The sequence below is a fragment of the Rhinolophus ferrumequinum genome, chromosome 21, assembly GCF_004115265.2.
Source record: "Rhinolophus ferrumequinum isolate MPI-CBG mRhiFer1 chromosome 21, mRhiFer1_v1.p, whole genome shotgun sequence".
NCBI classification, from domain to species: Eukaryota; Metazoa; Chordata; class Mammalia; order Chiroptera; family Rhinolophidae; genus Rhinolophus; species Rhinolophus ferrumequinum.
Window position 1 is genome coordinate 38,373,175 of NC_046304.1, and position 13,864 is coordinate 38,387,038.

General features: G+C 56.2%; 1 protein-coding gene across 1 annotated transcript; it reads left to right on the plus strand.

Annotated features, from left to right (window-relative positions):
* Positions 1-256: 256 nt before the first annotated feature.
* CNTNAP1 (contactin associated protein 1) lies at positions 257-13,344 on the plus strand. The gene is made up of 24 exons (XM_033089487.1): positions 257-521; positions 1,387-1,488; positions 1,583-1,776; positions 2,241-2,388; positions 2,471-2,674; positions 3,241-3,425; positions 3,988-4,131; positions 4,746-5,007; positions 5,501-5,650; positions 5,905-6,076; positions 6,523-6,629; positions 6,774-6,893; positions 7,287-7,490; positions 7,695-7,851; positions 7,935-8,062; positions 8,364-8,549; positions 9,056-9,277; positions 9,515-9,754; positions 10,649-11,002; positions 11,167-11,294; positions 11,727-11,820; positions 11,994-12,239; positions 12,339-12,386; positions 12,867-13,344. The coding sequence occupies exons 1-24, from the start codon at positions 458-460 to the stop codon at positions 13,187-13,189; spliced, it is 4,182 nt and encodes a 1,393-aa protein (XP_032945378.1). The 5' UTR covers positions 257-457; the 3' UTR covers positions 13,190-13,344.
* The last annotated feature ends 520 nt before the right edge of the window (positions 13,345-13,864 follow it).

Consider the following 13,864-nt stretch of genomic DNA (forward strand, 5'->3'; position numbering starts at 1 on the left):
TCAGAATCTTTTACTTACTCTTCTCGCCATCTCCAGGCTTTTTAGATTTTTCAGGACCTCCCTTCCCCCAAGCCTGGGACCACAGCCCCTGCCAACCTCGGGTTATTCAGGGTATTTCCCGGTGGTTGGAGGTTCTCTACCCCCGCCCTTTCGCAGTAAGGCTGAGGCGCGCGCTTGCGCGGGGTCGGAGAAAGCGGCGCGTGCCAGGAGAGAGGCTGGGGAAGGGGGGAGGTGAGAGGAGAGACGGTGGAAAGGAGAGCAGAGATCCAACAGCAGAGAACCGGGAACGACAGAGGGGGTGGGGGAGAAGGGTTGGGGGAGAGAGGAAAGAGGGAGGGGTGGGTAAGTAGGAGAGACAGCGATCCGCTTTGAACCCCAGGAGAGCTGGTATCGTGAGCTGGAACTGGAGCTCTAGCCCGAGCCGGGCACTGGGAGGCGGCCGCCGAGACCCGGCAGGATGCGTCTCAGGCTCTTCTGCACCATTCTCGCCGCGGTCTCAGGAGCCCAGGGCTGGGGCTACTGTGAGTGCGGGGCTCGGAGGCCGGCAGGGTTGGGCCCGGGAGCCCAAAGCCTGCAGGGCGGGTCCCGCACCGCATTGCGGCTGGGTGGTCGCGGGTCCTTTCCCGGCCGGCGCGCGCTCGCTTGCTTTCAGCCTTCCTGCCTCTCCCCCGCGCTCCGCAATGCAGCTCCGAGGCTGGCGCTTGCGTCCCGAGCTGGGGCTGGCTGGGCTCGGAGCCGAGGACAGAGTCGGCCCCGGTCGGGAATCGGGACTAGGATGCAAACGGGAGCTGGTGCCTGGGTTTGAGTGTTGGGGATGAGAATGTTACTGGTGACCGGGTTAGGGTTAAGGTTTTATTAGGGGCTGGGACTGAGCTTGGAACTGGCCCAGGGGCTAGGGTTTGGGGCAGAGTTCCAAGCAAGAGTTGGTGCCCCGGATTGACGCTGAGATTGGACATGTTGCTGGTGATGGTGCCAAGAATGGCTGGGGTTGGGACCAAGGCCTGGATTCGGCGGTGGTGCAGGTTTGGGGATGCTGAGGAGGGGGATTAATGCTCAGGCTGGGGCTGGATTGGTGTCTTGGGCTGATTCAAATTCCAAAAGATGCTGAGGTTTGGGATTGTGTGTGAGGGAGTACTGAGCCCCGTTGGTACCAGGGCAGGAACAGGGCTAGGGAGGGTCTGGTTTAGAGGTTCCCCCAGAAGGAGAAGTCAGCCTCCCTTGAGTGTGCAGATGTTGCTGCAGCCCAGGTTGAGAAGATGGCTTACGTTCAGGCAGGGTGAGCCCCTGGGGGACCGACAAGGAGGAGCTCCAGTTGCTCAGTGTGCCAGGCATTTGGGAAGACCTGGGAGGGGCCGCCCTGACCAACATGTCCGTTCCCCCAACCAGACGGCTGCGACGAGGAGCTGGTCGGGCCCCTGTACGCACGCTCCCTGGGCGCCTCTTCCTACTACGGGCTCTTCACTGCGCCCCGCTTTGCCCGGCTGCACGGTGAGCGCGCGGCGTCCCATGGTGAGGTGGGGCGACTCTGGAGAGCTGGGGGTAAAAGGGGAGCCGTTGGTGAAAGCCCTTGCCCCTTCTATAGGCATAAGTGGATGGTCTCCCCGGATTGGGGACCCGAATCCCTGGCTCCAGATCGATTTAATGAAGAAGCACCGGATCCGGGCCGTGGCCACGCAGGGCTCCTTTAACTCGTGGGACTGGGTCACGCGTTACATGCTGCTCTATGGTGACCGAGTGGACAGCTGGACGCCCTTCTACCAGCAAGGGCACAACGCGGTACTGTAGGCCCCTGCGTACACTTGGAGAACCTCCTCAGCTCTGGGACCTGGGCTGGGCATTAGCTTGTGGGGAAGGGGAGGTGGTGGTGGTGTGGGCACAGATGACAAGCAGTGACTTCCACTCCTGGGACCCAGTCTACAGGGACTGTCAGCTCACCTTGTGTGCAAGACACTCCCGGATGATGACAGGGTCTAACATACTTTAGGAGAAAATCTAGGAGAGCTTCTTGAAAGAGGTAACACCAGAATTGAGCTTTAAGAAAATAAGAGGGTATTGAGAGAGGACACTCTAGGCTAGGGAAACGTAACTGTTTGCAAAAAGCCATGAAGGCAGGGGAGAGCAAGGAGTGTTTTGCTTTCCGGAAGTCGAGATTAGCTGGCTGTGACAACTGTGGACTGGGAGGCTGTAGGGAAACAAACCGAGGGTGGGCACCTGGTCACTCCTCCTCCCTTCCTTCTCAGACCTTCTTCGGTAACATGAATGAGTCGGCAGTGGTGCGCCACGACTTACACTATCACTTCACGGCGCGCTACATCCGCATCGTGCCCTTGGCTTGGAACCCGCGCGGCAAGATTGGCCTGAGGCTCGGCATCTACGGCTGCCCTTACAGTAAGGGTGCGGAGATCGTGGTCGGGCCCCCGGAGACAGAGAGTCTCCCGGGTCCCCGGCCCACCTACTGTCGTTCGCGCAGAGTCCGACGTGCTCTATTTCGACGGCGATGATGCCATTTCGTACCGCTTCCCGCGAGGGGTCAGCCGGAGCCTGTGGGACGTGTTCGCCTTCAGCTTCAAGACCGAAGAGAAGGATGGGCTCCTGCTGCATGCCGAGGGCTCCCAGGGCGACTATGTGACACTAGAGCTGCAGGGGGCGCACTTGCTGCTACACATGAGCCTGGGTGAGCTCAGCGACTTGGGGTGCGACCCCTAAGGCGCTCCTGCCGCACCCCTCTCTTCACCTCTTCCGCGAAGCCGCGCCCACTCCTGACGTTACCCCTCATAACTGGACAAATCCGCCTTTTTCGTGTAGAATTTGGTGCTAACAAAACACCGCACTCCGAGTCAGGAGAACTGGATTACAGTGTCAGGTCTACCACCTACCAGCGGTGTGACCTTGGACAGGGCACTTCCCCAGTCCGTTTCCTCATTGAAAAATCATTACACACACACACACACACACACACACACACACACACACACACACACACAGAGAATTATTATTTTGTATCTCATTAGCTTTCATAACATCCACATGATGAGGTATCTGTGCCCTATCAGAGAGGTTAAATGACTTACCCTAAGTCACATCCTCACCAATGACCTCGGCTCCATCCCAGGATCCGGGTGGTCCAATTTCTATATGTCCACCCTCCCTGGCTGCTGCCGGCCCCTGCTTCCCCTGGGGTCTAGGACGCCCTGGGGTTCTCCAGGTTGGAGGTCTGACCCTGCACTACCCCACCCTCAGGCAGCAGCCCCATCCAGCCCAGGCCTGGTCATACCACGGTGAGCGCTGGCGGTGTCCTGAACGATCAGCACTGGCATTACGTGCGTGTGGACCGATTTGGCCGCCAAGCAAATCTCACCCTGGACGGCTATGTGCAGCGTTTCATTCTCAATGGCGACTTTGAGAGACTGAACCTGGACAACGAGGTGAGCGGAATGGGGGAGCGTCATTTTGTTGAGTGGGGTGCCTGGTGGGTCAGTATGCGACAGCACTTCTTTCCAGCAGCGGTAAGACCTTGCTTTCCGGGTCCTGAATATCCTAGCTGCTCTTGGCAAATTTGTGGCTCCCAGAAAGGCCTGGGATTTTGTCATTGGGTCGTTGTTGCTGTTAGCATGCAGATTCCCGGACGCCACCCCAGAACTACTGAGATGGGGTCTGGAAATCTGGATTTTGGGGGTCGGGCAAGATGAGAAAATTGCCCCCTTGGATTGCCGTGGGTTTGGTAAAGACCCTGGCCCGGGTCAGCAGATAAAGAATCCCAGAAAGGTTCATCGACTTTACTCAAGGGCATGCTGCCAACTTGTAGTGAATTCGGGACTAGAACCCAAGCCTCGGGAGGCCCAGCGAGCTTCCAGCTTTAATACCGATACTGGGGAAATGTGTGCTTCAAGTCTTTCATAAAGCTGCATGGCGGGGAGCGCAAGGAAGGTGCCCGCGCTCCCGCACCCGGGGAACCTCACTCCCCACACTCCCCCCCCCCCCCCCCAGATGTTCATCGGGGGTCTGATCGGCGCCGCACAGAAGAACCTCGCCTATCGGCATAATTTCCGCGGATGCATGGAAAACGTAATCTTCAACCGAGTCAACATCGCGGACCTGGCGGTGCGGCGCCATTCGCGGATCACCTTCGAGGCCAGTGGGCAGGGGATCTGGGAGGACGGGAATCAAAGGTGCTCGGAAAGCAAAGAGGTGGAGCGGGAAGAAATCTTGGGAGTCAGATACAAGTCGAGGACCTCTCTTTCCCCAGCCAGTTGCTCAAGTAGGGGCCATCACAGACTCAGGAGGTGCAAGGCCACCTCTCTAACTCCCAGTTAAGAAGCTGTGGTCTGGTCCAACCACCTCCTCAATTAATAGATGAGGAAAATAAGGTGCAGAGGCCGGGAGTGCCTTGGCCAGGGGGTACGCAGTGGCTTAGTAGGGACTTGAACCCAGGGCCGTTTTGGTGTGCTCCTCCCTCCCCCAGCTCAGGAGCGCGTCATCTAGCGCCTCTGGACACTGGAAGGAAAAGAAGGAGGTCGCCCTGGAGACCGTGTAAATTAGTGATAGCGAGACAGCAGAGACCCCCTCCACAGCTGGACATGTTTTTAGGGGGTGGGAATGGTCAGGGTTGGAGGTCTTGCCCCCACGGCCCCACACCGAGGGAATGCCTTGATAAAGATCTTAGACCAGTATGAAAATGGGATTCCCAGCAGAGGCGGGATGGGGATGGCTCGCGAGTACTGATGGACCCTCACTTTCGCCCCCAGGGTAAGGTGGCCTTCCGCTGCTTGGACCCGGTTCCTCACCCTGTCAACTTCGGAGGTCCTCACAACTTCGTGCAAGTGCCTGGCTTCCCGCGCCGCGGTCGCCTTGCAGTCTCCTTTCGCTTCCGCACCTGGGACCTCACCGGACTGTTACTTTACTCCAGCCTGGGCGACGGGCTGGGCCACGTGGAGCTGATGCTCAGTGAAGGGCAGGTCAACGTGTCCGTGGCGCAGCCTGGCCGAAAGAAGCTTCAGTTCGCCGCTGGTGAGGGGGGTGGTGGTGGTAGGGAGGCACTAGGAGATCAGAGAAGGGCAGGGGAGAGCTGGGGAGGTGGTAGGCCTGGAATGAGGCCTTTGCATACTGGAGAAGGGTGAGGGAATGAAAGGAGCACAGCAGGAGGCCCCAGGGCCCTGGGGACATGTGGCAGTGATGGAGGCCCCCCTGAGGCTGGGGGCAGATCTGAGGGACTACTGGTGCTGGGAGAAGCAGGAAGGCTGAGAGTATTATCCAGTTCCAGGGGGACTCTGGAGCTGTTTGCTATTCATTTATGACTTTGCAGGCTGTATCAGCTGCTGGGGTTATGGATAGTGAAGCGAGACGTTCAGAGACATTACCACTGAGTGTGATCAGTGTAACAATGGGGGCGCATAGGCTGCTGTTGGGACACAGAGTGGGGGCTACTGCTTCCCCACACAAGACACATTTCTCCCAGAGGGTGGTGCTTTCCCCACCCACAGCACCCTCCTTTCCTGTCCAGGGTACCGCCTGAATGATGGCTTTTGGCACGAGGTGAATTTTGCGGCACAGGAAAACCACGCAGTCATCAGCATTGATGATGTGGAGGGGGCAGAGGTCAGGGTCTCATACCCACTGCTGATCCGTACAGGGACCTCGTACTTCTTTGGGGGTAAGTGGGAGCCAACCTGACCAGACCCGTCTCTAGGTGGTAGGCCCCACCTCAGTCCACCCAGATGGGGCGCTATGGACAGCTTTGTAGGGATAAATCCCTCTTTCCCCTCTGGGGCCTTGGGGACTGGAAGGTCACTGCCATTGTCTATTGGCCCTCTTCCTTCCTTCATGTCTGGCTCTCCCTTGGCATCTCCCTGGGGGAGGGTCTTTGGGTCTCCCCTAGGGAGGGCCTCACAGGGGTGGTTGCTCCAGGTTGTCCCAAGCCAGCCAGTCGATGGGGCTGCCACTCCAACCAGACGGCATTCCATGGCTGCATGGAGCTGCTCAAGGTGGATGGTCAACTGGTCAACTTGACTCTGGTGGAGGGCCGGCGGCTTGGATACTATGCTGAGGTCCTTTTTGACACATGTGGCATCACTGATAGGTATCCAGAAGCCCCTCTCCCTATAAGAGGTGAACCCTTCCAAAGCCCTCTTCCATGGTCTCCCAATGGGAGTGGCCTTTCACAATGATCCCCCCTCTCCTGGTTCCAGCTCTTCAGTCTCCCACTTGGAGATGATTCCTCCTTGACATCTCACCTCCTCTTTCTTCCCTTAAAGTGACACAAGCTCAGAATGGAAATGAAACATCTATTTTTTGGTTCTAGAGGGTTTTCTTTGGAGGGAGGTATAAGACATTCTTTGTTCTTTTGTGGGAAGGGAAACAGTAGTACTTGAGTCCTGAGGCCTGCCCAATGCCCCAGCTAGTTAGGAGAAGTGTGTCTCACTGGATTCTGGCGCTCTCAGGAACTGGGAGGGTGCCTGTAGGATCAGACCCCACTCTCAAGCTCTCAGGAGGGTTCCTTCCCTTGGTGCTGACCCCCTTCCCTAGGTGCAACCCTAACATGTGTGAGCATGACGGTCGCTGCTACCAGTCTTGGGATGATTTCATCTGCTATTGTGAACTGACAGGCTACAAGGGAGAGACCTGCCACCAACGTAAGCTGGGCTATGGGGAGGACAGCCAGAGACAGGGGAGGTCAGGAGGTTTCTGGGGATCATGAGGCTGCTAGAGATGATGGGGCTGACCCTCCTAGACCTCTGACCCCGTAACTGCCTTCTCCCCACCCCACCACCCACCAGCTTTATATAAGGAATCCTGTGAGGCTTATCGACTCAGTGGGAAAACTTCTGGGAACTTCACCATTGATCCCGATGGCAGTGGCCCCCTGAAGCCATTTGTAGTGTACTGTGATATTCGAGGTAAGTGGCTCTGATGGGTGGTGAAGGGGCAGCTAGCAAGGCTATGTGAAGGTGTGGGGAAAACAGGGAAAGATTGAAGAGTGGACAGGAGCCAGTAAGATTAAACTGTGCTGGGGGTAAAGGAGGTCAGAGGGGAAAGGGGACACTCAGGAATTTGTAATCTAGCCTTGCAGATGAATTCCAGCTTCCTGATCCATTCCAGCTGTTTCATCTCCAGCCTACAATGTTGAGGGCCCAGAGCTGGGCTGGAATGGAACTGCGGGCCACATTTACTGGCTCTGAGTTGTGCAGTGGATTTGTGCACCACTACAGTCTGAGCAGTGGTGGTGGAGGTGGGCAGGGAGATGAGAATGCCCATTTCCAGCCAAAGCTGTATCCCCTCCCCTCCCTCAGAGAACAGGGCATGGACAGTTGTGCGGCACGACAGGCTGTGGACAACTAGGGTGACAGGTTCTAGCATGGAACGGCCATTCCTGGGGGCTGTCCAGTACTGGAATGCATCCTGGGAGGAAGTCAGTGCCCTGGCCAACGCTTCACAGCACTGTGAACAGTGGATCGAGTTCTCCTGCTACAATTCTCGACTGCTCAACACTGCAGGTGGGGGCTGGGATAGGGGTGGGGGCGGGGGAGAGCTGGAGGAAAGACCAGTGGGGGCCTTGGGAGAAGGAAACCAGATGGTTCAACTAGAGCCCTGGGCTAGAAGATTCAAGCAAGGATCTGGGCTACTTAGAAGAGTGAGGGGGGAGCCCAGAGGCTAATTGGAGGGACAGGACCCGGAAACTGCCTGCACCTCTTCCCCAGGAGGTTACCCCTACAGCTTCTGGATTGGCCGAAATGAGGAGCAGCACTTCTACTGGGGAGGCTCACAGCCGGGGATCCAGCGCTGTGCCTGTGGTCTGGACCGGAGCTGCGTGGACCCTGCTCTGCATTGCAACTGTGATGCCGACCAGCCCCAGTGGTGAGGGGGCAAAGGGACAGGGCTTTCAGGATTCCGGGGCAGGTGAGTGGCAGGGGCTGAGTCACAGCATCTTGTTCCCACAGGAGAACCGACAAGGGACTACTGACCTTTGTAGACCATTTGCCCGTCACTCAGGTGGTGGTGGGGGATACGAACCGCTCCACTTCTGAGGCCCAGTTCTTCCTGAGGCCTCTGCGCTGCTATGGCGATCGTGAGTGGCAGACCCCTTTTGTGTGCCCTCCAGGGTTGGCTCTCCAGCTTCCAAAATCTAGGCCACCTGACCCACTGGGTGCCTCTAGGACACACTGCCAGACACCCCAGGTCCTGCTGTGATATGACCCCCATCCATGTTGCTCTTCTACACCTTAATCTCTTTCATTACACTCCTTGGTTTCCCCTTGGTTACCCCAAGCTGTCTCCTCTGCCATCCCTTCCCCCACCCCATCTGAGGCTCCCTTCCTCCCCCACCCTCCAGCCTCCCTGACAAGGCCTTCCTCCATCTGGTTTTGTAGGAAATTCTTGGAACACCATCTCCTTCCACACTGGGACTGCACTACGCTTTCCTCCAATCCGTGCCAACCACAGCCTTGATGTCTCCTTCTACTTCAGGACCTCAGCTCCCTCAGGAGTCTTCCTAGAGAATATGGGGGGCTCTTACTACCAGTGGTGCCGACCTTACATACGGGTGGAACTAAACAGTGAGCAGGCAAACTGGGAGGACACGGGGGGGGGGGTAGATGACATCTCTGGGGAGGGAGGGGGTAGGTGGAGGCTGGGGCAAGAGGCAAGGGCAGGTGCCCTTTGGAGAGGCAGCATGGAGAGAGCTTCTGATGACCCTGGGTTCTAGACCCAGCCCTGTCTTGACAGCTGGCTTTGTGACCTGGGGCCCCTGGTTCGCCTCTCTGGGCCTTAGGCCCCTTGCCTGTGAATAAGGAAGCTGGACTCCTGCAGTGTCTCCTACCTGACTAGCTATGCTTCTAACCTGAGAAGTGGGGCTGGGAAGCTGGCTCCAGGGATCTGCAAATTTGGGAGAGACCGGGGATCTGAGATTTTAAGTAGTTTATGGGTGTTGTCCCAGGTTGTAGACAAATTGGAGGGACATTCAAGGAGTTCCAAAGAGTGAAGGAGAGAGGCTGTGTTTTGTGAGGAACCTGGGAGGGAGCTTGGAGGTCTGAGTCCTCTCCCCTCACCGCACACTGTCCAGCATCCCGGGACGTGGTCTTCGCCTTCGATGTGGGGAACGGCGACGAGAACCTGACAGTACACTCAGATGACTTTGAGTTCAACGACGACGAGTGGCACCTGGTCCGGGCTGAAATCAACGTGAAGCAGGCCCGGCTCCGCGTGGACCACCGGCCCTGGGTGCTGCGGCCTATGCCCCTGCAGACCTACATCTGGCTGGAGTACGACCAACCCCTCTATGTTGGTGAGCAGCAACCCAGAGGAAAGTCGGAAGCTTTCTTCACCTTCCCACCCTTCCGAGGCCATTCTCCTTGGTTCCAGGAACCCCATGTCTGAGGTCCCAATCCCCTCCGCTTCAGAGTGAGCCAAAGGCCCCCCTTTCCTCTCCAGTCCCTTCTAGCCCCCTTGGCTCCTCTCAACCCCAATACTTATCTCTGGCTCTTCTTCTACACCTGTTTCTTGACCTACCCACCATTGCCAGGATCTGCAGAGCTTAAGAGGCGCCCCTTCGTGGGCTGTTTGAGGGCTATGCGTCTGAATGGAGTGACTCTGAACCTGGAAGGCCGTGCCAATGCCTCTGAGGGTACCTCGCCCAACTGCACAGGCCACTGCGCCCACCCCCGGTTCCCCTGTTTCCATGGAGGCCGCTGCGTGGAGCGCTACAGCTACTATACATGTGACTGTGACCTCACGGCCTTTGATGGGCCATATTGCAACCATGGTCAGTGCTGCGGGTTATGGGAGAACAGGGAACCAGAGGGTGTAATGGGATGTAGGGAGGGAAGGGAACGAAGGAGGCTATAAAGTCAGCACCTGGGAAAACTGGACTTGTCCTTGGTGTCCTGGGCTCTGAGCTGGGGCCGTCAGGCCGCTGACGATGCTGGGTGACTCCAAAGGCATTAAAGTGGGGCAAGGAAGGGATGGTTCAGCTAGCTAGTAGTAAAAGAAGCAACAAGCAAATAACTTCCCCATCTTCTCACTATCACCAAGGTAACACAGAACACCCCTCTTGCAAGCATATCTACCTCAGGCTGCATGATGCCCTCCTATGCCATTTCCTATTTGACAATTGCTGCACTCCTAAAACATGTCTACCACCTGGTTCTTGGTTAAGGAGAGCCTTGTCATTCACCCCAGCAAGATCTCTGCACATATGCCCAGACTGCATCCTCCCTGAGGCTGGTCTCGGAGGATGCATGCGCAGGTAGGTTACTGACGGGAAGTCTGGTGCAGTAGGGAAGACACAGGGACTTAGGGACCAACCGAAGCACTTTGGTCTAGGTTTGTTAGTGTGAGTAGTGGTACTGGTGGGATCCTGCCTTGATTCTAATCTTGGCCCTTCACTTACTGTGTATCCTTAAGCAAGTCACTCCCCATCTCTAAGCCTGTTTCCCACCGGTAAAATTCAGGGGATGGTTGAGATGATCTTTTACCTTTCTCATGGTCTTAAGATTCCATCCTGTGACTGAAGGTCACGAGGAGACCTTAAAAGTGAAGGGAGGTGTGTTGTGGTGGTGGCAGAAACTGAGGGCACGTTCCGGGGACGTGTGTGGACGACACGTACCATGTCTGAACATGGGAATGGGAGCTCTGACCTCACTTCCTCTGCCTTCAGATATTGGCGGTTTCTTTGAGGCCGGCACCTGGATGCGCTATAACCTGCAGTCAGCGCTGCGCTCTGCAGCCCGGGAGTTCTCCCACATGCTAAGCCGGCCAGTGCCAGGCTATGAGCCGGGCTACATCCCTGGCTACGACACTCCTGGCTATGTGCCTGGCTACCATGGCCCTGGGTACCGTCTGCCTGATTACCCACAGCCTGGCCGGCCCGTGCCAGGTTACCGGGGGCCTGTCTACAATGTTACCGGAGAAGAGGTGTCCTTCAGCTTCAGCACTCACTCCGCCCCCGCCGTCCTGCTCTATGTGAGCTCCTTTGTACGTGACTACATGGCCGTGCTCATCAAGGAAGATGGTGAGCTCTCAGCAGGCTCTCTCCTCCCTCCATTCCAGCTCCCTCCAGGGCACCCTTCATTCTCGTAACTCTTGATTCACTAATGTAAGGACCCAAGCGCTCTTAGAAGATGGGCCTTGTGAGAACTAAGAGGAGACTCCCTCTTTCTCCTCCCCATCCCACAGGGACCCTGCAGCTGCGCTATCAGCTGGGCACCAGTCCTTATGTGTACCAACTAACCACCCGACCAGTGACTGACGGCCAGCCCCACAGTGTCAACGTCACCCGGGTCTACCGCAATCTCTTCATTCAGGTGTGCGCGGAGGGAGGTGGGCCGCTTCAGATCACATCCTCGTGATCTAGATTGTGTCACCCAGGAAAATGTCCAATATTCAGCATTTACAGCACATATTCCAATTTATAGAGAATTTTCACGTGTATTACCTTGTGTGAATCTCACAACAGGTCTGTCTTATTATCTCTGTTTTACAAATGAGTAAATGGGCTCTGAAAGTAAAGTGGTTTTCCCAAAGTCAAACCACTAGGAAGCTGCAAAACCAGGGGGCAAAACAACGTTGTTGGGTTTTTAATACCAAAACCTACATCTGGGTCCAGGGGCCACCCACCTAGGACTGAGCTCGGACTCACCACCAGTTTGGACAGAGCTCAGCGAGTTCCTGCATGGTCTTGGCGGTGTCTGCCTCTGGTTCTACCTCCCTCAGCTCCTTTCCTCTCTCTGCCTCAGGTGGACTACTTCCCACTGACAGAACAGAAGTTCTCACTGTTGGTGGACAGCCAGCTAGACTCACCCAAGGCCTTGTACCTAGGGCGTGTTATGGGTAAGCTGTGGGTGAGAATGCATTTTGGGTAAGAAGTGTAGGTGAAGTCCCTGGAGCCTAGAGAGTGGAGGAACTGGGAATGGTAGTGAAGGCGGCGATAAGGATGAGTAGGAAACCTGTGGATGGTGAGAATGGGCCAAGCCCCTTTCTTTCTGCACCTGCCTCTCCCTCAGAGACAGGAGTAATTGACCCGGAGATCCAACGCTACAACACACCAGGTTTCTCGGGCTGCCTGTCTGGTGTTCGGTTCAACAATGTGGCTCCCCTCAAGACCCACTTCCGAACCCCTCGACCCATGACCGCTGAGCTAGCTGAGGCCCTTCGAGTTCAGGGAGAACTATCTGAATCTAACTGTGGAGCCATGCCACGTCTCGTCTCAGAGGTGCCACCTGAGCTGGATCCCTGGTATCTGCCCCCAGGTACATCCACGGGACACAGAAGAGAGAGGGAAGGGGAGGGACAGAAGGGAAGGAAATGGTTCTTAACATGGTTCTTAACTGGTGCTTTCTCCTCTTCAGATTTCCCATACTACCATGACGACAGATGGGTTGCCATACTTTTAGGCTGTGAGTAGTGCGATCACTACCCGGACCTCCTAATTCTACCCTTTGACTCACATTCTTTCTCTCCCTGCCTGTATCCTGAGGGCTGAGGGGTGGTGAAGGCTCTAGGTGCATGGTGGTGCAAAGAAGGATGAGCTCGGCTATGCTGAAGGTAGTATACAATGGGGCTGGAGACTTTTAAATGCTACACTTTCCATTGAAATATTAAAATGGGGCTATGGCTAAGGAATGAGGAAATGGAGGTACAGTAACATCTAGAGAGATGAGAAACTGGGGTAACTATAAGGGATATGGAGAGAACATTAGAAATAGAAGAGAGCAAGGGATAAGGCAGAACTTCAGACCGACCAGACACTTAGGGATAGTGACGTGGTCAGAGCATACAATGCTGTACACAAATGCTTTTGGCCAACAGCATACGTGTGTGTGTGTAGCAGTGAAATCCAAAGATCTGCCCTGAATTGTTCCTTTCTTCCCTTTCAGTTTTGGTGGCCTTCTTGCTGCTGGGGCTGGTGGGAATGTTGGTGCTCTTCTATCTGCAGAATCATCGCTACAAGGGTTCCTACCATACCAACGAGCCCAAGGCCACCCACGATTACCACCCTGGCAGCAAACCTCCCCTACCTACTTCAGGCACTGCCCAGGCCCCGGCCCCTACACCAGCTCCCACCCAAGTTGCAGCCCCAACCCCAACCCCAGCCCCAACCCCAGCCCCAGCCCCAGCCCCAGCCCCAGCCCCAGTCCCAGCCTCTGGTCCCCGGGACCAAAACCTACCCCAGATCCTGGAGGAGTCCAGGTCTGAATGAATTAGAAGGGCTTCAGGGATCAAGTTCATTTCCTCTGAATCCCCCAGGACCTGCCTCTACCCCACCCTGTCAGGGACATTTGGCTCCTCTTAGCTGGTTCTGCTCATCCAGAGGATGCCCCTCCTGCCAAGTTTGGTGGGCAGAGCTACAGATGGGACCAAAGGGAGTGGCCGAGCCTCACTGCCTAAACCAATGCCCTGCCCATTTCCATTTCCCCAGAATCCTGGTTGGTTGCCTCCCCCAAAGGAGAAGCCTCATGGGGTGGAGACAGGCCTTTCCTGCCATCCCTGTCCCAGCTGCTGCCAGGGCTTAACAGAGTGCAGGGGAGATTAACTGCCTCCCTTCAAACATTCAATTTCAGCAGGGCAGAGGTGCGGGATTGCAGGTTTGCACAGGGTATGGGGGGAGGAGGCTGCTAAACCATACCCCCCCAGCCTCCCTCCTGCCCTGCAGAATTTCTTCCATGGGCTTCCACTCAGTTGGGAGTTAGGGAGGACTTCATTGCTGTCCCCCACCCTCTTTTGTTGTTGTTTTTTTAATAGAGACTGAAGGCCTCAGTTTAGCACTTTAGTACCTCCGCTGCTTCACATGCTTTAGCCAAAGCCATAAAACACTTGCAACATAGAGAATAATGCAGACGCATTGACTAGCCAGCCCTCTGCTCTTCCTCCCTCT

Coding starts and splice junctions, on each gene's coding strand:
- CNTNAP1 (XM_033089487.1), top strand. CDS start 458: ATGCGTCTCAGGCTCTTCTGCACCATTCTCGCCGCGGTCTCAGGAGCC. Junction 4,132..4,745: donor ATTCGCGGATCACCTTCGAG/GCCAGTGGGCAG, acceptor TTTCGCCCCCAG/GGTAAGGTGGCCTTCCGCTG. Junction 8,550..9,055: donor CATACGGGTGGAACTAAACA/GTGAGCAGGCAA, acceptor CACACTGTCCAG/CATCCCGGGACGTGGTCTTC.